Consider the following 23787-nt stretch of genomic DNA (forward strand, 5'->3'; position numbering starts at 1 on the left):
CTGGCCGCTAAGTAAATGCAGCCGGCCGCGCGAAAGCAGTCGCGGACAAACCCCCTCGAATGCCCCCCCCCCCTCACATCGCCGCCCCTACTCGTAATAGGTGCGGTGCCGGTGCTTTGAGACGCGGTTTGGTGTGCTTTAGTGCGCACGGAAGGCAGCGAACGGGCGTGCGCACTTGAAAATCGTATTTTAGCAAAAAGCAGTCGAGCTCGCTAGGCCTTAGTCGTATTACTCCACTGTCGCTTGCCAGCCGCCATGTTGCTTTTGGGGGTGCTCACAGTGACTACCTGTTGTTTACACGCGGCGTGACTACCCATGGGGTCGTTAGTATTACTAAAAGGGGGGGGGGGGGGGGAGGGGTAGCGATATCTGTGACGGCTTCTGACTACCCCAAAAGTAGTACCCTACGACAACCCTTTTGTTGAGAGTGTAGGTGTGCAAGCTTACTTGCTCACACGATGAAGTGATTCGGTAAAATTCCAATGTCGAAGACAATACTGGGTGCGTGTTGGCTGCGCCACTGAATTGCAGGCGCCTCAGTCCTATAGCAGTTTCGCCAAGGTTCTTGGGGTGCCCGATCAACATGTCAACTGTGAGAGAAGACCCGAACTGAAAGAGGAAGCGAATGGATTCCGCTACTTTGCAAGACGCTGTTGCAGAATTCTTGTTTGGGTATGGGGGCCTATGATTGTGCATCTGGGGTTGTCTGTGACAAAATTTGCTTGCTCAAGCCTTGTGAAGTGCAGGCTACGAATACACGAGACTTGTTCTAAAGGGGAGAAATACCCCCTACATTACTCAAGCTACACATGTGATTGGAAGGCAACGTGAGGGAACACACGTATAAATCTAAACAATAGAAGCCATAATGTGTTAGACCCTACAATAGAGCACCACCGCTGTACAGCCTTTTACGGTTATAAAAAAAAAAGTGTCTTTGTAGCTTACGTCGTGCGGCAAAGCCCCTATAACGAAGACAAGCTAGGTCAATTAGAGTGGTTTTTTGTCGTTTGTTTCTTAAGCAGGGCATGGTGCTATTCAATTTCTGCAATCCCAAATTAGTTCAAGTAACTGTAAACGGATAGTAAGATGTTTAAAGAAAATAAGGAGTGGATTGTCTTTTTTTTTTATATTGACGTGCAATTTCGTTATTGAGAAAAATGACGTGCGCTTCTGTATTAAAAGCACAACTAAAATTGTGATGATAATTCTATTATATTTTGCGTCGTTTTATATAAAGTTGCCAAATAATTTGTGAATGCTTGTGCCTCTAAAATGTGTTCATTTTAACGAGATCAATTTTTTTGACATACATCTTTTTTATTTTTAATATTGTTTTTTGTTTTGCGTACTGCTGCAAAAATGTCATAAACTAAATAGAAAAAAAATTACTACGGAAGAAAATTGGCTTCTCGTATTGCTGAATGCTCCTCTCTAGGACATGGCTTTAACATATATTTCTGTGACATAAATATATAGAAATAAAGGACCTGCACTACTGTTGCACGATCAGACGTCGAGACACAGTGTACCCTTTCTTAATAGGAACTAAACGAAGTCGGAATTTTCTTGGACTAATATTTTATTTCATTCTACGCGCACAAGCTGGACAATTAAGGCGATGGCCTATTTTCCCCGTCGTTTGCATTCCTACAAAGGCACCCACCACCATCCGGGATACGCGTAAGCGTTACGATGCTCAACTCGAAGGGGTGTGGTTTAGGCCTTTTCTGCTCTTGCATTGTTGCATATGCTCTTGTCGTACATCAGGTCCTTTGGATATCCACATGCTGCTATGAAGGCATAGCGGCAAGTGGTGGGAAGACTTCTGAATATTGCTTCTGCGGGGTTAATCTCTTCCTCTTCTGCTGTTGAAGCTCGTTCGTCATCACCAGCTTCCCTGGCCACTACTTTTCTAGAATTATCTTTTTCGATACTATCGGCGCGTTGCAACACTTCTTTCAACTCTGATTCCTTTAGCCAAAAGTCGCATCCTGAAAAGAAAAAAAAAGGTTAATGGGATGACCATTAGTTACGAACATTTTGGGGACAGTAATGCAATACCCCTTTTGGGGCTCATAAGAGGTACTAAAAATCAATAAATAAATTAATTGCCACTTTAATAAGGACAGCAAACAGGGTGTTTCAAGGAACGCTGTCGAAATCGCTCCTCGCTGGCAAATCGCTATGTGCGCTAAGGAAAATAAACTGGTATCAAAGGACTAATGGCAGCATTTCGTACTCTGAACTGAAATTTTGCTCCCCGAAATGACCATCTATTTTAAGCTAGGTACCTTGTGCAAACGCTGGGGACTAACTGCACTTGACTGGAACTAACCGAAAGGCGTGCGCGAGCAAAAGCAGCCATTAGTCATTCTCGGACAGGGTGCATCTGTGTCTTTTAATCCCCGAAGGTGAACGAAATGATCGCTAAGAAGACAGCTGAATTTTTCTTGTCTTGTGGATCGGCGCGACTCAACTCAGCACGGCTGAAAGTATTGACCAGAACTTGCGAATTCCTTTGACGTGGAACGATCATTCAGACATTACATGGTACACTGACCTTCGAGCGCTATGGGGATGTGAGTTAACGGTTGTGTTTATTCATACACCCAAATATCTCGTCACAACCCAACCAGCACATAAACGTGAAGAAAACGTCGAAAGAACGTCGAAGACGTCTGTAACGTGACGTCGTAAAACGTCTAAGGTCCGGACGTTACCTTCCTTCGACGTCGATGAAACCTTTAAATGTCCGCGAGAAAAGGTGCACAGAAGGTCGAGGGGACGTTCCAAATGACGTTTGTTGCACGTCTCATGAACGTCTCGGTGGGCCGTTGCGTCCTCCCTCGACGTTTATGATACGTGTGTTTACGACATCCGGACTACCAACGACGTTCACACAACGTCGAGAAACCTTTTCAAATTACGTTCCCTAGCCGTCGTGGGAAAACGTTATGTCCCCCCGCCCCCCCCCCCCCCCCAAAAAAAAAAGAAAAAAAAAGTATTTTTTAGTATTATTGCGAAGGCAAGTTGCTATCATGCAAGTACGAAGGAAGTAACTAAAACACAGGTTTGGTACGAACTGTTTATTTGAGCATGTTCAGACACGAGTTGCAATACGGAGCGCTTCCAAAAGACGTCCCTGGATGTGCCAGCCTCAAAGATATAAAAGAACAAACAAATTCACGTAAATAAATGAACAAGAGACGATGTTACGCGGCGCGGAATGTTCCACCGCTTACCTCGTTCGGCTTCTGATTAATGCGCTGACGCGCGTGCTTTAGCCGTCCCATTGCGCGTAGCTGGTACTCTCGCTGCGTGCACGGGAATGGTTTCAGAAGGGGGATCCCGTCCGCTGGGCGTTCTTGATTGGGATCGTCGGAGGCGTCTGAAGGGTTTTGATTGGAGACTGGACTTGACGCGCCGTTATGTGCACTGTCACTTGTTTTCTGGGGGTCGTCATTCATATCCTCACAGGCACCTTGATCCGAGCAGTAGTACGATTCAACGTGTGAAGCGTTATGGCCTTGAAAAAGTTCCTCGAGCCGTGACTGAATACGACGGCGTTTTTGGCGATCACCGACTTCTTCATGGGGGAGACTTGAAGGACTCATCCAATCGCAGCACTTATACTGTATGCAGACTCGAAAAAAAAAAAATCACGGCGACATAGCAGTTTGCCTTGTAGACCCGTAGACGTGACGGCCGGTGCTAGTGACTGGCTTTCGGAAAAAGCTGGACCGGGTCCCAGAGCTGTTCTCTCTGGGCCGATTCGAAGAACAGAACGTTCAGTGAAATATTTTGGGAACGACTGAGAAAATACGTGCACCCGGAACTTAGGCTTGTCAATTGTTCGTCGTCGCTATCGTCCCCCACTTTTCTCTCTCGCCCTCTTCTTGCCGAGTTTCCCGACGCATCGCATGGGGCTCTATGGAGTTGCCACTGGCATCTCCTTTGCCTAGCTTTCCCCCTCTCTCTCGCGACGTGCCGGCTGTTTTTTGTTTTTTTTTCTTTTTTTTTGTGTTTTTTTTTTCGGCACGTAAGTGCGGACTGGGCTTGAACGCTTTTTGGACCGTCATCTGGGCCATCCAGTGTTGGCATCATGAATGTCAATTTTCACAAACCGTTGACAGTATCTACCGGATTTCGTCATTGCCGGGCATTTTATTTATCTTTTTTTTTTCTTTTTTTTTTTTGAGTCAACTCCAAAAATGCGCAAGTGTGCAGTGAAGGTTTGGGTACGTCCCCACTGGCAGCGAAAGCCAGATCTGTACTGACAGTCACGTGACAAGACTGCGCCCCGATCTACCGAAAGCGCTAGGGCGCTGGAAGTTGGTGTTATGGATGAACTGTAATGTTGATGCGAATTTTTTTGGTTGTGCGCAGGTAAGCATGGGTTACAAAATACGAAGAGAAAATGGCGAACCTTAAAACAATCTCGGGTGGTCGCGGAGCAGTATGGATGCTCCTCGGAAAGGTTGCAGGCCTGAAATCACCTGGAGAGGGGATAGTGTAGCGGCGCCCCTGAGGCGCGTGCGATGGCCCGGGACCCATGGAAGACGATAACGCGCGTGCGAAATGCAAGAATGGTACAATTCGATCCGTTGTAGACGCCATGGGCCTTCGCAGTTTAAACCCGTAACAATATTTTAAACAAGCCAATATTATAACAAGCACGTCTAAAAGAAATTATATTCCCAACATGCTTTCATATTATTTTTTTTCTTCCGTGTACATTGAGTTTTGTAAATGCCCTCTTTAGCGTCATCGATGTGCAATTAATAGCATTTTGAAATACGCGAATTAATGTATAAATAATTAAACTTCTCAACCTCTCAAAAATTAAGTTTTTTTTCCGGCTCTTGAGCACTGTCACCTTGACCACAGTGATTCTGCGGCTGGAGATTGAGCTGGAAAATCTAAAAACGTCGAACAAAACGTTTCGTCGTTTACCCTGAGACTGGGGGGTTTTTTGAAGAGCAGAAGTGACAGAAAAAACAGACACTTCTGCTCTTCAAAAAACCCCCCAGTCTCAGGGTAAACGACGAAATGGTTGACTTCCACCAGCTAGCCTGCACTTTGACTCTTTTCTCGTTGAACAAAACGTGAGTGATCGACGCTGCCAGCACGTCTTCTATGACGTTTACGACATTTGGGTGTGAACGCGACGTCGCTGAAACGTCACTGACGGGGCAATAATGTAACGTCACCCTGGACTTTATTTTAACTTTGAATACACGTGAATGTTCGACGCTGTTAAAACGTCTTGTCTTGACGTCGTGGTGACGATGACGACGTTAAAGTTGAAACGTGACGTCGCCAGCACGTCACGGACAGGACGGTAATGGGACGTCATTTATGAACTTCAGTTCAACGTCAAAGAAACGTTAGCGTTGGACGTTGTGAGAACGTCGTGCATCGACGTCGCGGGAACGTTGACGACGTTTGAGTTGAAATACAACGTCGTCACAACGTCACTGATTTGACTCTAATGGAACGTTATATAAGGACGTCACCTCAACATCGAAAAAACGTGATCGAAGTCATGCGGGACGTCACGGACGTCCGAGACTTTTTCTCGACGTTTCCACGACGTTTTGTGCTGCCTGGGAAGTGATTGATATTGGACATGTTCCATTGACGGAATTTGCCCCGCGCAAACATATCAGCATTTATCCAAACAGAACACCTCGGAGTACTAAAACATTAATGTTTTCGTTTCAAATTACACAACTTCAAAAAGTCTGTAGAAGACTATAAATCCTTTCAATCGATCCTAACTGTTAAGCTCAAAGCGCTCTGACATTCTCGGACCTGTTGCGGAAGGTAAAACGTCTTGACATTGGTAACGCATTAAAGCATTTTTAGAGCGTACGATGGACGATTTAACATAATTTACGCTCGTAACGTGTTGGAATAACAACTGTGACAAACTGTAGACTATAAAAACAAATCGTCAGCATACGAATTGATTTTTGGCAGAACGGAACAAAAGCCAATGTTTGTAAATTGTTGTCAACTTATCGCGTTTTCGACAGTGAACGGCCTGCGATAGCAGTCATGAGTACAGCAGAACAGGCAAATTCCTAATGTCTAATAAACCGCATTTTTTTTCCACTTCGGAATATCGTTCAAGCATCACCGGTAGGACGTAGCACGTATTGCCGTGTGACACAAATCACAGTGCATTATAATCGGCTCTCAGTTTATTTTACGACACAAGCCTTCGAACGCACTTTTACCAAACCTGAGAATTAGTCCACTGAACCCGGTAAAACAGCGACGAGCTCTCCGAGTTGTTTCTTTATCGGTTAGGCTCACCGGGTTCCCGACTAGAGATGAGCGATCTCGTAAAAACACTCGGAATACTTCTCACTTCGAGCTTTTCTGTCAAGGTCACAAGCGAATGTCTTCCCGTCCGTTGCATCCTCGCCCCGTTGAACGTGCACACTTTAAACACTTTGTGGAAACCGATATCCGTCACCGTCATGTTTCACCCCGCAGACCACTGCCGCCGCGATGGTCAACGAAATCACGTGATACACGTTCAAGTACCACGTGGCGCCGCTCCGCACTCCGACGGTATATTAGCCCCGAGCGGGAACGATTAGAGCGCCGCGGTGGCTCGATGATGACGCAGGGATAAGTATCACGTGACGAGGCCGGATATTTTCTCTGTTTTGCTTTACTTTGATCGTGAGCTTCAGCTATTGGCATCAGGAACTGTTCGCTAAAGGCTGATTCGCACACTTGCGTTGAGTCCGACCGAGTACAACTGCAACGCACAGGTTGCAGTTGTGCTCGAGTACAACGCAGCTGTTGGCATGGCAACGTACAGGTTGCGATGGCAACAGCTCGCGTCGGCTCCAACAAAACCGGTTTGCATCCGGTTTTGTTGGAGCCGACGCAGTGTTGCCATAGCAACCCGTGAACTCGGTCGGACTCACGCAAAAGTTTGAACCAACCTCAAAGAGGCACTAACCCCCCTCCCCCCCGCCCCCTTTCTTCCCCCAATTTTGTTAAATTTTTTGCCACGAGAGTTTTTATGGTTGTCAGAGTACTACCCAATCAATATTTCGCCACAGCGTCGCGTATATGTATAATAAAGTAAACAAGCGCAACTGCTCGAAACCGAAACTGAACTGGCGAGGGAGAAGAAATATAGAGGAGGAGAAAGTTAGCAGAAATCACGTGGCTGTGCAACTTTTTTTCTTCTTTTTTCAGTCAACGCATTTGCGGTTTTTAAGTAGTCACAAAAAATGGGCATCCATTTTTTCTCTTTTTGTAGTGAGTGTGTGCCTCCGATGACCCACGACTTTGATTATCTTTGGAGGTTATGTCTACAACATAGAAAAAGGGTATGCGACAACGAAAAAGAGAGTGAGCGCGGCTCAAACCGGCCATTTTTCGATCGGCTGTCTTCGGGCAGAAAGAAAACGAGTTTCGAGCCTCGAATTGTGTTATGTGTAGTTGGGCTCTCGTATCTCACGCACAAATAAAAACCTTGGCGAGCAGAAATACCCTTTCAGTGTCTTTTCGAGTGTATTTGTTTTGCAACCACGAAAAACGTGCACAGGATGAAACCTAAGAACAAATTCAAATATGCCAAGCGACGCGATCGGAAGTTGTGTGTAAGTTATGATGCAATCCTACAATAGCTTCATGGTCGCCAGCACGGCTCGGATACTTCACAGTGGAAACAAGCGATCATACTTCTACGTGCTCTTCACGCTTTTCCCGACTTCAAGTTGTAAACAAAAGGAAATTCGTACTCAAAACCACAATTCTCGGCGAAAGCAGCTCGATTCGCTGATTCCGGTAGCGACGACGACAATGGTGACAACGGCCACTCAAGTCGGTTGGAAAGCCTAGCAATGTCGGTCCGAAGGACTTGCAAGTCGCTCGTCGCTCCCTGCCTTTAACGACCAGCGGCATCGTTAATAAATGTATATGTTCGCGTGACACCTTTCTTTCTACGTGGACCTAATCTATGAATAGTTTGAACCTTGACCTAGATCTTCCGCTTAGAAGGTGAGTCTGATCTCTTCGTTTTCCCCTTTTCATTTTTGGAGTGTTGTGCTGCGGTGGCGGACGTACTCTACGCAGTGATACACTAGTGAATCCTATTTGCTGCTTTCTTTGACGTAAAGCTGAAATAACTACGCTATTGGTTACCCTCGCATCATCTGGTACGTATGCATTATTTTTTTTTTTGCGTGTGTGTTTAAAGCCACGTGAATAAACTACGAAAAAACGAAACAACCGGCGACCGGAATGGCAAGTTCAACGCTTGCTAGGCCATCTTCGCGATTGGTTTCTATATTTGCTGTCTGTTTGCGACAGGCTAAAAAAAAAAAAAAAAAAAAAAAAGAAGAAAAATTGTTAAGGAACTGTGCTGTCAGAATCTACGTCTTTATTCACTTGACAAATCACTGAAGCCACGACGACCTCCTGTTCTGCTGTGGTCAGTACGATTACACGAAATTGGGTCAGCTGGGTCCTGTTCCGTCGGCCGGGACGCAACTGTTGTCGCGCTGCTTGCATTTAATTTTGGTGAGATGTGAAACCAAAGAATCAGGTCAAAAGCAACCCGTAACTCTCGTTGAAATTAACGAATCAAACCTAAATTGTAAACGATACACCTCACAAATTTGCTACCAACAAAGCGGAGAAGGGGTCACGCTACAACGTCAGGTGTTGCCAAGCTACTACGTCAGGACAAGAAGCCGCCAGATGTTGCCACCCCATCTTATTGGGGAGGGAGGGGGAGGGAGTTGCAGTGTAGGCGATGACAATGCCAGTTGAAGAAAGAAAGGGCGTGCACTATAAAGGCGGAACGGGAGAGGGGACAGAGGAGGGCGAGGGAGTGGCGCCCTCGGAAAGAACCAGCCGATCAGGCCACCGCACTCTCCGCCGCCAATTAGTCCGAGGGGTTTAAATGCAAGGGCTCAAAAGTTAGTCATGGGAGTCCATCTCTGAGGGACTAACGGGAGTAAAGCAAAGGTTGCTCTCGTCCACGTCAGTCTCCTAGCGGACCAATGGTAGTGACAGAGCTTTTAGTCCCCCGAGGGACTACACTCTCAGAAAAAAAGGTGTATTATTACACCCCTTGTCCCATATAATACACCCCAAAACTTCAATTCGACGTACAGCGCCCTATAATCGAACAGGCGGCGCCAAACTTTATGACGGGCTTGATAGCCGTGTGGTACAACTTATTAAGATATCTGATGTACGTATTATTGACTACAAAAAAAGGTTATCGGAGTTTTCTTGGCTGTACTGCAAAAGCTCTGTGTTTTCTTTCTTTGGTCTTTGATACGTGCTTTAGCAATTTAATAAGTTATATCGCACCGTTATCAAGCCCCTGGTAAAATTTGGTGCCGTCTGTTCAACTATAGGGCCCTGTACGTCGAAATGAAGTTTTGGGGTGTATTATATGGGACAAAAGGGTGTAAGCTGATACCCTTTTTTTTTAGAGTGTAAGTCGCGCTCCATTGTTTTCTTAGAGTAAAATAGGTTGATGTGATATTCGTCTCTGTCAAGGGGTGCATTAAAAAAAAAGAGTAACGTTCAGATACGTTTTAAATTACTTGTGATCAACTGCATTCCAAATTAGTACATTTCCATGTATGGTTTCAATTGGAACTCTTTTGGGCATCATCAACAACTACTAAATCAGCTCAATTCACGAGAATAAAAGGGATGCGCAGTGTTTTACAGTGTTAGGAGCGGCACTCAATTCGGACACATCGTAAGGTGGCCCGAATATTTACAAAAAAGCGTACAAGGAACCCAACCGACTTTTACAATTAAATGAACCATTCTTTTGTAAGGTCTCCACCGCGGTTGAAGGCCACAAAGACGTGTGCAAATTGCGGGAGACGTTTGCTGCGTGGGGAATGAGGTTGTTCTTTGAATTCCATCTCTCTGTGACAGATGGTATATAGTATACCATCTCTGTGGCGCTGGCAAATATGGCATCTATATGGCAAACACCATCTCTCTGTGAGCGATGACACATAAACGGTTGTGCCAATAATGCTTAATCTTAGTGATGTACAAACTAGCTCAAAATCCCACTTTAGTACAGTTTAGTAGCTGCGATTTAAACGTTTTGTGTTTGTCCCCCTCTTCTTCGGTTCTCTCCGGTTTTTTTCAAGCATAAGAGAAGCAAACAATTTAAATGTACCCATCCAGATTCTTTTCTTCTTGATTTCAGCTTGATTTTATGATGTAAAATGAATGTTCGGATTACAGGTCAGTTATTGACACAAATATGCGGATGAAAATCGGATGCAGATACATTAATTTAAAGCCATGAGGAAGCGGTTCGGGTACCCTACAAAATCGTATAGGGATAGGATGCGAATGGTTAAACGGTTACCCACACAGGGATCTACTTATGTGTGTGCTCTAAAATACCGTTGGAATTATTATATATCTTGGCTTGTTTCGTTTCTGATTACCGCCAGTGAACTACCTTTCTTTGGTTTCTCTATGTTTATGAGTGAAATATTTTTGTATTAAGTATAGTTTTACCCGGCTTACCTCCTTTGAGAAAAGGAGACCTGAGAATATTGCATAACGGCTGGTTGGAGACCACATAGAAGTCAAGGTAATTAACTCCTTCCACAGGTTCCGTTGATGCAGAATCAGCATCTCGTGCAGCCCTCACTGCGTGCGGAGAAAACGTTACAGCGCACAACCGTCCACTTTCGGAAGGCAGACAGATTCACAATATTGGTAGCTCATGAAAGCTGAACTTACCCATATCCGATAGGGGTTTGTTTGAGGAATTGCAGGAGTAATCACCATACTCGATATACATGTTGCTTCCCAGAGGGGTTGGTTTATCACTTGGAGTGCCTAGTTTTAAGGCGAAAACAAAGTATATACGTGTAGATTATATTTGAAACAAATATATTTGGTACTGTATGGGTAAAATAGCCTAGTCTCACGAATCCAAAGTGTTAATGAACTTTTCCTCACCAAGAAAGTATAAGACGTAGAACAAATTGTGAGAAACAAGAGTGGTTTTATTTTCGACATTTCAAACAGAGCCTGCTCTATTTCAAGTGTAGAAAAATACACTTCAAAAAGCGCAGGCTCTGCTCGAAACGTCAAAAATAAAGCCTCTTCTGCTGTTCAGACTTCTTAATAGTCTCATGGAGTAAAAACCACTATTGTACTCGAAAGCCAACAAACATAATTATCTTTTTTTTTTTGTTCAGGAAACTGCGTGCTAAAAACTAATGGTCGTTAATTGGATATACCGGGATCAATATAGAAAATGAAACACGGTTTCCGGCCCATATACACGAACCACGTATAGTAGACCGCTGAAACTCCGTCAGAATATGACGATAGCGGTGGAAATATGATGCTAAAGTTTGGGAAGTCCTTACCTGGATCAGAACATCTAAAGGAGAGGAGAAATTTCAGGGGGAGCCGACGTCCATCTAAGCCCAATTTCATCAAAACAAGAAGCGATAAATATGAGCGCTTGTGGCATTTCCAGTGGTAAAACAGCCTTGTCAGCAAGAAAGCAAACAATATTCCCTTTCTTGTTGACAGGTTTGTTTTACAGAAATAAGTACTACAGGAATCCAAAATATTATTTCTTGTTTCGGCAAAATTAGGCTTATATGAACGTCGGCTCACGGTGGGAGTTGTAATTGCTCTTTTTTTTTTAATTATTGTCACCAGGTGATGTTATGCTCCCGAACTTTCGTATCCTATATCCCCAACGCTAGTGACATAATATGAAAAAGCTCATGCTCTCTGCAATGTGCAGTTTGTTTACGTCAGCCGGAAAACTTGGTTTTATTTTCTTTATTAATATTGGTACGTTATTGGACAATTTCTCTAGATAACAATCAGTATTTAGTGACGCTTAATAAGCGAAGTTTCTTTTCTAGACAGTGTAAGAGTTATGTCGTACATTATGAAAGAAAACTGAAACCCGCATAATATTGTTTTCTTTTTTCTTCTACAGCAGCCGCAAGACCTTAGGTGTAAACTGTGCGGTGCACTATTTTTGTTAAGCTTTTTTTTTACGTTTACAAGTTATCAATATACTCTTCCCGTCTGGATTTGAAGATATATCACATGGACTTTAAAGTCATCTGGTTAGCATTACGTTATTGTTTATATCTAAATTATGGCACTGCCATGATCGAAGTCAGGCAAGCTGGCTTATGCCGTCTAACCACTAACACACGATGTTGAACCGTATTTACTTATTCAAAGTATGTTAAAACGTTCCTTCATAACAATTAGTTTAATATGTTAAATATGCAATATTATTGTATTCTGATCTGCCCGAATACATAGACCTGGGCGGTTTTATCCAACCAGATATTTTCTCCATATATAAAGCGTCACATAATTTTTTGTCAGTTCATATTTAGCTTATATTTAGTTTATATTTAGGTAATAACCATCAAAATACAGTCCGCTTCGGCCTAAGAACTGTGTTGTATCTAAATGAAAGCCTAGATTTTTTTTAAATGTTAGCCTAAGCAGGTGAGGATTATAAAAATGCTGTTTAGTATTCTTTTTGGTAAAGATTAAGATGATTTCCCGCCTCTAAAATATCCATATTACCCTAGCTAAAAATAAACCACTGCACGAAGCGCTCATTGTGAGCGCTTCGTGCAGTGGTTAGGCTAACCACTGCACGAAGGGGTTAGGTTACCAAGTGTTCTGGTAACCTAACCCCTTTCAGAGACCACGAACCTAGCGTAAAATTATGCTTTCTTTTCACTGAGGTCTTTCATTTGTTTGAATTCAAATCCTGCCCTCTGCATCATGTACCTCCTCGGTCTTTCCTATGTTTCAAGTAAACCTACAGTGGGAGATAGCGAGATCAACTTTTACGGATCATGTCCCTGTTCCTACGCCATTGGCTTCTAGAACACATTCTGTGATCACTCCCTCAATTCTGCTTAATTCATTATATCTCGAGTGTCTCTGTGCTTCTCTCCGTACAAGGTAAAAATGCCGTACAATACAAGGTGGAAAGAATTATTTGATTGAGAAACTCGTAAATGACTGCTCATATCTCATCTACCATAAATATATTTAGAGTAATAGTTAGTTACACTGCTCCTATTTTATCACTTTGTATGTGTCATTGTTGATATTTCGGTGAAATTATACGCCAACCAGAAAATATGTTTTAGAAACATTTATTGAGAGAAGTGCTTCAGATCATATTGTTTCCCAACCACGAATGAAGGACAACCCTCATGTGTGCATTCCAGTTTATTCATTACAAAAGTTTCGGGAGACTGTTCTATAAGCCTAGATTTCTAAAACATGAAATATTGCTCTGCTAAAATATAATTGAATATTAAATTTTAAAATCACATACCAGTCCAATCTGCACGTATGACATTTTCCAGTTTGTAGCCGGTTTGATTCAGAGCTCTTACTTGGTACATTAAAGTCTCGCTGAAATAGAACAATTTCCTTTTTATTCTCGTACCTAAATAATTAATGCAAAAACAAAATATTATTGCTCAGCTACTTCAAATTTATGCCTTATATGGTGCCTCAAACACGTCTTCGAAACTAGTGCTGGTCGTGTCTTTAATGTTTCTGTTCAATTGTTTTCTGCCGACGTCACAATTGCGTCTCAATTTCGACTGAGAGAGAAGCTTCAGGCCGCCTGTACAGCTGTAGCTTGACCAGCAGTCGGCCAAACTAGAGAAACTCAGGCACGCTTCAGAGTGTTTCGTGTAACGACGTTGATGTCTTTTGTTTTCTTCGAGCTTGAAGTAAATTTCCTTTACAAGACAAACCCCAGACAGAAAATGGAACACGCTGAGATATCTCTACAAAATCTTCAAATAAGATGCCATAAAAAATGTACCTCACGAGACTTGCAGGTACGGTTTCCTTAAAAGCCATTTTTATTCCTGCTCAGTAACACCTCCCCTATGCCCCCTTCCACTTTTTGTTGTTTGATTCGTGTGTATGTGTGTTTTTTAATACTGCACAGAAAAAAAAATTGGGCACGTTCAGGTTTTCGCGTGATATTTAGTTCGTTTTTAGAACATGTATTTAAGCATTTTTTTTCCAGTTGGGCTATTCCTTTTACCTATAATAAGAATGATGGCGACGGGGGTCCTTTCTCCAGATGCCTTGAAGACGACATTAGGAGCCCTTTTGTGAAGACTTCAGTGCATCGAATGTATCAGTGGGAGAATTCTTTGCAGCTCTATAGTTATGGCTCCCTTGGTTAAATCCGGCTACATTCAAGTACCATTTTACTAGTGTAATGCTTGGAATGTGCGAAAATATAACAGATGTCGCTTTAGCTTCCCGTGGACCATAGGCGGGTATCATTTCGCATAAAAATGTGGATTTTGTTTTTAGAATTTATTAGTATATTGATTTTATTATCTTATTTTTAAAATATATTGGCCAAACTCTCCGTTACACACAAAAATACTCGGTTACATTCCTGACTGATACGTCCACAAAATTAGAACTGGTGCAATATTTGTTTTTCGTGAAAATAAATGAATAGCGCCTTTCTTTTTTAAGAACCACGGGTATTTTTGTTAGTATGAACAAGCTAGCAAATCATAAGGCACATCAGTGACAAATAGATGGCGTAACTCAAATTTATTCCTCCAATGGAAAAAAAAGTTCAAGGCTTAGCCACTTCAGAATTGGTTAATTATTTTATGTAGAAATTTTTCAACTGTCATGTAGTAAAGGTTAAGTTACAGTTTAGAAATCAGTCAGCATTTCTCAACCACAAAACCGTCAAGAATTGGACAGTTGTTTTCTATGGCATCATCTAATCTTTTCTAAAACCAAACTTTTATGCACGATATTCCAATTCAACTAACGGTCATATGTTCTAGCGAAGCTTTTTAACAATTGAACCCTCATCAAACATGAGTTAATTAAAAATACTTACTTCTTTTCAGAAGTCTTGTTATAATACGTTCTCGTAAAATTTGCAATTTTTGATGACTCATCGTGGAGAGTTGCTGTAACTCGGACACAAGTAATACTGGGTTCGTGGTTTTTTGTGCGAAACATTAGGACAAATGGATCATCCTTTGTTTTATTAATGGCCTGAAAAATAAAATAAATGTTTTTGTTATCAAGTATAGAATATAACTTGAGAATTGTGTTTTAGCTCTCAGTGTTTATGAATGCATCCGGAATCATTATTACGCAGTGATACAACAAGATGTCCACGTTTTCCTTAAAGCTGACCTACAGCCTTATGTATTTTGCTGCACTCTCATACGCCATTGAATGGCTAGCTAAATCTGCTCAGATATTATAATGCAATTTTTTCGTGGGAAGAACAGAGGAATAGGACTTCTCTTTTTTCTAAACTGATGCGTGCCATAGGCTATGATTGGACGAGAGATGAATAGTAATTTTATGCGCAATCTACTTATACTTAAAGTAAGCAATGACACAGCGATTTCCATTTGCAACGTTTGTTTTAACAGAAACTTGACAACGACGTCTGGCGTAATAATTACACTGCACAACCACGTATTTATAACCACGAAACGGACGATGACATTCACTAAATTGGCACTTCTCGTGACAATTCAGGGATTCCCGAAACACATATTGCTTTAATATATGTCCTCCTGCCCTTTGCAGCAAACTTCATTCTCCAGCGGGTGTAGAGCTCGTCGAAATACTTCTGTAATGCAGTCTTTATGATTATAATCAGTTCATCTAGCGTTTTGCTTTTCATTCCCCTTCTCGAGTAATAACACCATCGATGTCGACGTGCCATCTCATGAAAGAGGGACAAGCTGCCGGGGCCGAGACCAAAGGAGGACAATGTGTATGAGGTAACGTCTGATCTTGCTCTGGCTCTACCACTTCAAAGATATAATAGCGCCAAAAGCTACCTCTTCGAAGGTAACGATATGAACTTACTCCAATCTCACAAAGTATTATCGTCAATATTTGAAGGAAGAAACGTATTTCTTTTCATCAAACAGTAGATGTTAAATACATTGTAGCACATATTGTTCCTAGGACTTTTCCGGTGTCTGAAATTCCCAACAGTGTGTTTCACTATTCGGTGCACATATGAGTTATATATAATTATATTACGTTTTTTTTTGTGAGAATGAGCATCAGAATTGTGCGCAGTCCAGATGCTTTTCAAATTAGGAAAAAATAATAAAAGTTATATATTCCAGAAAAATAAGCAGTGCCCCATGTTGAGCGATAAAAAACCTGACATACTGACCGTTTTCCCTATTATCACAACCTTCTTAGAAAGAAGTTTTAATATTTCAGCGCATACTTAGACAACAAAGACAATATATTGAATCAACCATGAAGAAGGTACACAAAAAAAGGGACGGAGGCAGAGGACAATTCCCTGTAGGGATGTAGTCAGTGGGCAGGCAGTGAGCAGAGCCGCCTTTCCTCAAAACTGAGATAAGCGATGTAGCTCCTTATGCTGGCATCCCAAACCTTTCTCTGAAGACTTCAAGGCAGAACATACCGCTAGAATATACATTTTGATTAAACACTCCTCTAGGAGAAGTTGTTTTTAATTTCATAAACTTTCCTGTTGCTACCGGATTTTTCCTAGCAGCTTCACCAGGGACGGCAGAACTCAAAAGGGCTTCAGCAGAATATTTCCTCTCATAAAGACGTTCAGTCAATTCTTTTTTTATTCATTTTGTATCATATACAAACTACGATCACTGGAATATATGCAAAACATAAATTCAACGTTATTAAAATTAAAAACACAACAACAAGTCATAATTAGCCATCGCTGTAATATGAGCACTGTGAATTTTAACGCTATTGTTTATTAGTCATTTGAAAAATAAGTGTAACTTCCCTCCCATATATATATATATACATTTCGTTGATCACATACCTTCCAGGCGCTTTGGAGAGGTCCAAGCTCAGGATCGTTAAGCAACGGGTTGTTTTCAGGGTTTTTTATGGTGATTTGTCCCTGCCAGGCACAAGTAGTGGCGATGCAAGCGAACAAAGCTGCGTACTGGAGACCCATTGTAAGGGCTGCAACTATCATTTGAAGCTTCGTCTGGAATCCCTTTCGTGCCGCTTTTATAGCTAAGATACGTAGACGTACTTCTTATTTTCCAAATACACTTCCAAGTATTTCAAAATCGTAGGTGTGGCCCGCCTTTGCTAAGGAGAAACAATATAGACTTTGCTGCTTATGTTTGTTGGGCAATTTCGCTGCTTATTTCTGCGAAACCTTACACCCACATGTGTTTTGTTGTTGTTGTTGTTTCGCAGTAAAGTGAATTCTGCTGGAATTACAGCCACACCTTCAACACTTGTACATATAAGTTTCTGCTTATTCGTGACGTCAATTGGACGCGAACGACAAGACGAGCCATCGAATCCAACCAAATCTCGCGTGAGCGTCACGTCACCTTTGGGGATGGGGGGGTGGGAGGGGGGGGGGGGGATGACGAGCAGGGTGCGTATGGTCACGTGATACTTTCTCCCGCTCGATTGGCTGGAACGGCTTGCGGCGTCCGCTGTGGTTTGTCGTAAGGTAAAAGGTAGCGTAACGGCTTTACACTACGCGCTATTTTGTAGAAATCTTTGCATCGGAAGAAACATAGAACACACGTAAATTAGTGATAAAATGAAATAACTTTTGTGTAATTCGTATTCCCATATTCCTAAAATGGTTGTATAACGAACCTTTTAGACGTGCACATAACTAGAGTTACTGGCAAGGTTAGAACGGCAAGGATTAGCTTCGAGTGTCCACCCTACAGTGCGAATTTCCAACCTTCCACAACGTTTAGGCGTCCCGTGCACCTCGATCGCACGCTCTCAGCCAAAGCAAAGCGCAAGACCGCGTGCTGGAATCTCGGCGTTCGTAAGACAGGCCCCTTTCCGTTCTCATTTTTTCTGTGACTATAGATTGTTTTTATTTGCGGACCCGAAGTATATCCAAGTCTGGGCAGGAGGAAGTAAACAAAAAAACTGCCCAAAAGGGAGATAAAAAGAGGAAAAGACGCCAGGTTTACACGACTTGGAAGAAAAACAGCACATTTTATGCGACTGATTATTTATTATTTGGAAATTTCTGCCAAGTCATCTATTATTAGATTTCACAAGCGCTCCAGCGTCGTCTGCATCGATCTTTTATAAAATAACATTATAAATAAGGTTTAAAGATGAGAAAAGTTAATTTTATTTTGCTAATCGTCGAATTCTAGAACGTATCTCTTAGTAGGAGGGGTGCTTCTCTATTTCATCCGTTTTGTGTATCTCGATATTTCTTGATAGTGTACAACACATTTTGAAAACTTGAATATTTGAAAAACTTTACTTTCGGTCAACGTTACTAGCAGCCCTCAGTTGGGAAACTGCCATAGGGACTGCTCTGAAAAAGTGGCACCGACCCGCCCTCCCGAACCGAGCTAATGGCGATCACAACGCCGCCATTTCTCCCACAGCGGCCACTCGAGGGATTGCACGTGACTTCTGACATCCATTTTGGCTTTAATCGGCCAGTTTGGCGCCGAAACAGATACGGTGGAAGGGGTTTCAGGGGTGCCACACCGATCTCCCCAGCGGACGCGCGCCGCGAAATATTACCAAAGTCAAAATGCGCCTAGGTCGGGACGCGCTACATGAAATCACTGCTGAGGCATGGTTGTATAAAAACAGTATAATTGTGCTGGAAAAGCTTGCTAACTAAAAATTTGAGAGAACATCAGCCGCCCTTATTTTGAACTAAACTTCAATAAAAGTTACTACACAAAGAGTTTTTTTCCGTTGGTTTTCACCAAAAACATGCTTTCTAAAAGCTCAAGGTGACCACACTTAAGACAAAAGATAAAGCCTGGCGCTGTTATTGTATTTAGCTCGGTCTCGGTGGATGCCAGCGGCCCAGGTTTCGAAGGCGAGTTTCCCAACTGAGTATTTTAGTAGCGTAGCTTTCGGTGCACCTGAGCTATTGTAGTCCACCCCCATTTTTCTTCCCCATTTTCACAATCCGCAACTTACAGCGGCAATCCGAAGACAGGTACAACCCTTGTTTGGTATCTCCTACGTTAGGTAACTATAATAATAAAATTACAACTTTTTATCTTTTGTTTATATTTGCCTTTACAACGCTGAGAATTCTTTTTACATAATGGCCTTGCGCTCACCAAATGCACAGCGGGGAAGAAGACACTCGCGCCTTTCCGGGCATAAGGATAAAAGCAAGACGGCAGGCAATGTATCGGAACAGTTTTTTAGCCACTCTTTCGCTGCCTCTCACACTGAAGCTGCCACATTGCCAACCATAGTTTCAATAATATTTTATTTTTCCTGCAAAACAAAAGATGAGGCCGGATAAAATCTCATGCTCAGATTCAGGCTGTGTAAAATACTCCCACACAGCACATTGGTATACCTAGTGAAACAAGTAAGAAAAACTTCGTATAAAACATCATCTTTGTCAAGCAGAATTAGCATTGTACACTCACGGCAGATACTGATTCGTATGCAAAAAATTAACCAATTAATTTAACTATAACCTCAGGTTAAGGCCTACTGTTTTGATTTGTGTTTCACTTCAACCAAACGCGGCAGAAAGATAGGACGTTGTTGCCTTAACCCCTTTTGCCCAGTTCTATGCGCTACTGAAGAAAGATATATTTTACGGCCGTACCTGCTCTTTTTAATGAAAACAGACTAATATACGATACAAAAATTATTTTCTTGTTAGATGATTAATACCATTACTCATAACAAACAAGGCAAGCAGACTGTCATGTATTCTGCATGGTCGGATGTCTCATTGCTCATAATGCCGATATGGTTAGTTACCCAGAACAACTCTTTGCCTACGTTGTTGGTGAGTCCTTATAATATCTTAAGAGGCTTCTAAGAGGTTAAATAACTGAAGACAGTAAAAGAGCTTTGAGAGTCGTATAAATAATTATGAGACTATAACAGAGTTGTAAAAAAATTACATTTCTGTCCCTCCTTTTCTAAAAAAGATGTAACGGACGCGACTGCAAAGTGATGCTCTAGCCAGACGGATTTCCTTATCTTATACAAAACGAGAACCCGAATAAAATTGGAGAATTATTCCAAACTTCTAATGATATTACAATTACATAAACTTTGAGTAGAATCAGGCTATAAAAGTAATGAGTATTTTAATCAAATAAATCCAATTTACTTTAACAAAATAGTTTAATCGAGTTTATCTGCTTAAACTAAGTTTTTTCTTTCGACTTATACCAATTTATTGTAAATTTAAATACATATTAATTTACACTTTATATTTTCAAGTCATCATTTTAAACTTAACCAAGCAGTATGTTTAGGCATAACATATTAGGTTTATTATGAGGTAGTGAAAATCTTTATTAGCTACAATGCTTCAAAGATGGAAATATGAGGCACTTTGGAGTTTGAATTATAAGAACCTCTGGAAAACACCCTTCGGTTATTTTGTCACATCTCCTTTTAAAAGCATACGGCCAAAGTTTCTTCAGGGAAATTCGTGCACGCAGCACACATTTTTGCCATTCCCTCTGTGATTTGAGACGACGTCATAGTGGTCTCTGGGCAGCACCATAACTGCAAAGCGGCAAAAACAACAACCTCAATGATGAAGAATTGTGACCTTTGAATACACCTTGCGAGTTGCCTATCGGTAATCATTGCAATCTTGTTTTTTAGCGATAGGCGGTGGTATGCTTCCAGAAATCAATGAAAAGCATAACGGATATTTTGAACGATGCAAGATTAATCTATAAAGTATCCCTCGGTCATTTTGTTTATTGTCTCTTTTTAGTTTTTTTTTTCTGTCGTAGAAGTGGACGCAAGGAAGAAAGTTGAATGGTGCCATTTATTCAGATTTTTTCAGCCTTTTGTTCGTGTTCATATCGATATAAAGTTTTCTTACCTGGTGACCTTCCGATTCAAACACAAATTAAGAGACTGTTAAGCGTACTAAAATTAAAATACTGTAAAAATATTTCGGGATATTTTGCGGAAAACGTTAAATTTAAATTCACACTAAAATTGGTGTAAAGTGATGACTTAAGTCGCGTCTTAAATGAAAAAATTTTTATAAGCCATCCTTTGTCGGATAGAGAGGACTACACATAGTAAGTTAAAAGCTCTATATAATAGGAAAATTACATTTATGTTATGACGGGCGACGTATCGATGCGGAATATTCTTCTCGAAGCCTGCAAAGCTAAAAAAAATTTTTTCACCTAGTTTTTGTTTAGGTGGTACTGTAAGGTTTACTCTTCGCCTTCAAGGAAATGCGATTGCAAATAGAGTTTAACCTTTCAAAGAAAAAAGTAAGCATAATTTATTCGGACATTTTGGTTTCTAAAATGTTTTCGCATTATCTACTAGCGATAGAGACGCGTTCTTAATATAACCCAACTTCATCCAAAATAGTGTGTGTGTTTTAATGGAAATAGCTAGAGGATTATTGCCATTGTTTGGTACTATGTTTTTATGCCACCAGGTGAAACTGAAATACTTATCGCAGATTTAGTTTGGGAACGTTCAGAGAAAATTTATTTACGAAGAGTTTTTTCAACACAAACGAAAAAACCGGGGTCAAACTGCAATACCAAAAATACATGTGTTTTTTGTGAGATGATTCTTGAATGTTGAAAAGTTACAAAAATGTTGCTTGAGATTCGGAAATTTAAAACGAGGCATGTACACGGTGTGTGCGCAACTTCCGGCCGCCACGACACGGGGAGAGCACTACTTCCGATCCTTCTATGTTTACCTTGCGTTTGGCTGGGTGAACGACGGCTAGCGATGAATTCCGTGAGAGCTACTTTCTAGAAATGTACCGGTGTCGTGCTTTACTTGACACAGAAATAATAAAAACACTTAAATGAACGAGGGACAGACACTCACAGATTTTTCATATGAAAAAACTGTGAGTGTCGGTCCCTCGTCTATTTAAGTGTTTTCATTCTATCCGTGTGAACTATACTTTATCCAACGCGCACTGCAACATCTACTCGTTCTTTAAAGTTTCCGATCCGTACCGGCACGAAAAAGATGTCACAGATGAAGCTAGTTCGACTATCTCGAGACGATTGAAGACACCGACGCCGCCAAGCATTGGTGATCGCAGGACTACGGCATTCGCAGACGGAGCTAGCTATTTCGATGTGCTGCGGACAGATGGCGCTACGGAACAAACACGAGAATCCGGAGCCGGCGCGGCGGCGGCCGCGGTACCTCGACTGACCCACCAACCATCTCCCTAAAACGTTGAGCCATTACGGCACGCACAAATGTAATGCGCATCATGGTATCCTGGGAAATAAACTGTGAATACCGACGCAAGGAAGTCAAAACTCAAGAAAATTGTGCACTACAGAGACTCGCGACGTGCTAATTGAAGCGGAATAAAAACTTTCGGATGATTGTCCGCTAAAACCAAGACCCGGCTTGGGGACCCTTGCGGGGAAGCTCTGCGCGGCGTATGTTCGGTGCCTGGGGGAAGTAGGTGCCCATCTCCGATGCTTTGCCGCTCACGAAGTGGTTGAACACGTTTAGGGATTTGTAGGTTCTAATACTACCGCCTACACTACGCGCCATGGTGAGCCTTGGAATGTTAGCACTTACAGAACAATCTACGGGCAAGATACTTTGAAAAACAAACTGCTAAGCTTACTAAATAGATTAGCTGCCGAAAATGTCGAGCTCTTAGATATGACGTTTAAAGCATTGCGTCGTTATTTCGGCCCCCAGTCGACGTTCCTTATGTAAAAAATGCTGTGTAATACTATTAAACGTGAAACTAGTTGTGCATGTAAGTAATCTTTTATTTTTATTTTTTTTTCTTAATAATGCCTTTCAAGATATCCTACGATTGCGTGGTTGTTACGTAATTTGAGTGTGTCCATTGTTGCTTCTCTTTATTATGTTTATCTTGCTTTTTCTGTTAATGCTGTAATCTGTATGGTATGTTGATTATTTTCTTTTTGGTGCTGCAAATGCCAATGTGGGGGCCTGTGGCTTTGTCAAGCCGGTCTTATGACCGCTTTTTCCACAAGCATTCAGTATCATGTACTCTGTATTTGATGCAAATAAAAATCAACAACAACAACAAAAACAAGTTGTTTTCGGCTTAAAGAACCAGACTAGTCGAATAGGTAGTCCTGAAAATGTACCGACAATACCTTCGGCAGTTTTGACATTTCCTTGGGACGATGGAGTGCTCTTTCCTTTCACCCAAGAGAAGAGGAAGGGATATCAATGCCGTATAAGTAAATTCAGGGAGGTACCGAAGTTAGCCCTCGGCCGTGATAGTTTTAAAGTATGCGCTACTCACTGACGGTCCTCAAAAACAGTCAAAAACAATAACCAACCGGAAGTAACATACTGCCCTCGGAAGTTCCACCATTATTTGCTTTTGTTTACCTCCAAACACCCTACATAGGAAAGATATTTTTCCTCTCCCGTGATATGATGTAAGAGGTGACTTATTAACTTTTTCCTGACCACGGGCCAAGCAGTAATTTTCGGAAGACCCGTGCAGCCGCCTTTTTTCCCCTAACCAATTTGCGTGTGGAGCAACATGACACATCAAAATGTGGCTGATTAGTTGTTTTTTCAAGGAAACAAGTTAGTATAATGTAGAAAGAAGACTTCGAAATTCAATACTTCGAAATTACGATGTACATGCGGGAGGCGTATAAACGCAGAAACTTCTACAGCTACGTCAAATAAAACGTCAAAGAAAACAATTCAGAGTATACAGAGTCCGCCCCGGACACG

The 23787-nt window shown here is 41.8% G+C and overlaps 1 protein-coding gene across 1 annotated transcript; it reads right to left on the reverse strand.

Moving 5' to 3' along the window:
• Positions 1–1719: 1719 nt before the first annotated feature.
• LOC115315120 lies at positions 1720–17041 on the reverse strand. The gene is made up of 6 exons (XM_040214306.1): positions 16904–17041; positions 14942–15102; positions 13382–13461; positions 10774–10872; positions 10555–10680; positions 1720–1994 (listed from the first exon to the last, which is right to left on the reverse strand). The coding sequence occupies exons 1-6, from the start codon at positions 17039–17041 to the stop codon at positions 1720–1722; spliced, it is 879 nt and encodes a 292-aa protein (XP_040070240.1).
• Positions 17042–23787: the final 6746 nt, after the last annotated feature.

Source organism: Ixodes scapularis, unplaced genomic scaffold (assembly GCF_016920785.2).
Source record: "Ixodes scapularis isolate PalLabHiFi unplaced genomic scaffold, ASM1692078v2 PGA_scaffold5__190_contigs__length_132052651, whole genome shotgun sequence".
Lineage (NCBI taxonomy): Eukaryota > Metazoa > Arthropoda > Arachnida > Ixodida > Ixodidae > Ixodes > Ixodes scapularis.

What these genes read in the sequence shown, in the direction of transcription:
- LOC115315120 (XM_040214306.1), bottom strand. Translation starts at nt 17,041, where the DNA reads ATGGGTCTCCAGTACGCAGCTTTGTTCGCTTGCATCGCCACTACTTGT. An exon ending in CAAACCCCTATCGGATATGG is followed by an intron (nt 10,681 to 10,773) that starts GTAAGTTCAGCT and finishes CTCCGCACGCAG; the next exon opens with TGAGGGCTGCACGAGATGCT. An exon ending in GTCTCCTTTTCTCAAAGGAG is followed by an intron (nt 1,995 to 10,554) that starts GTAAGCCGGGTA and finishes TTTTCTTTTCAG; the next exon opens with GATGCGACTTTTGGCTAAAG.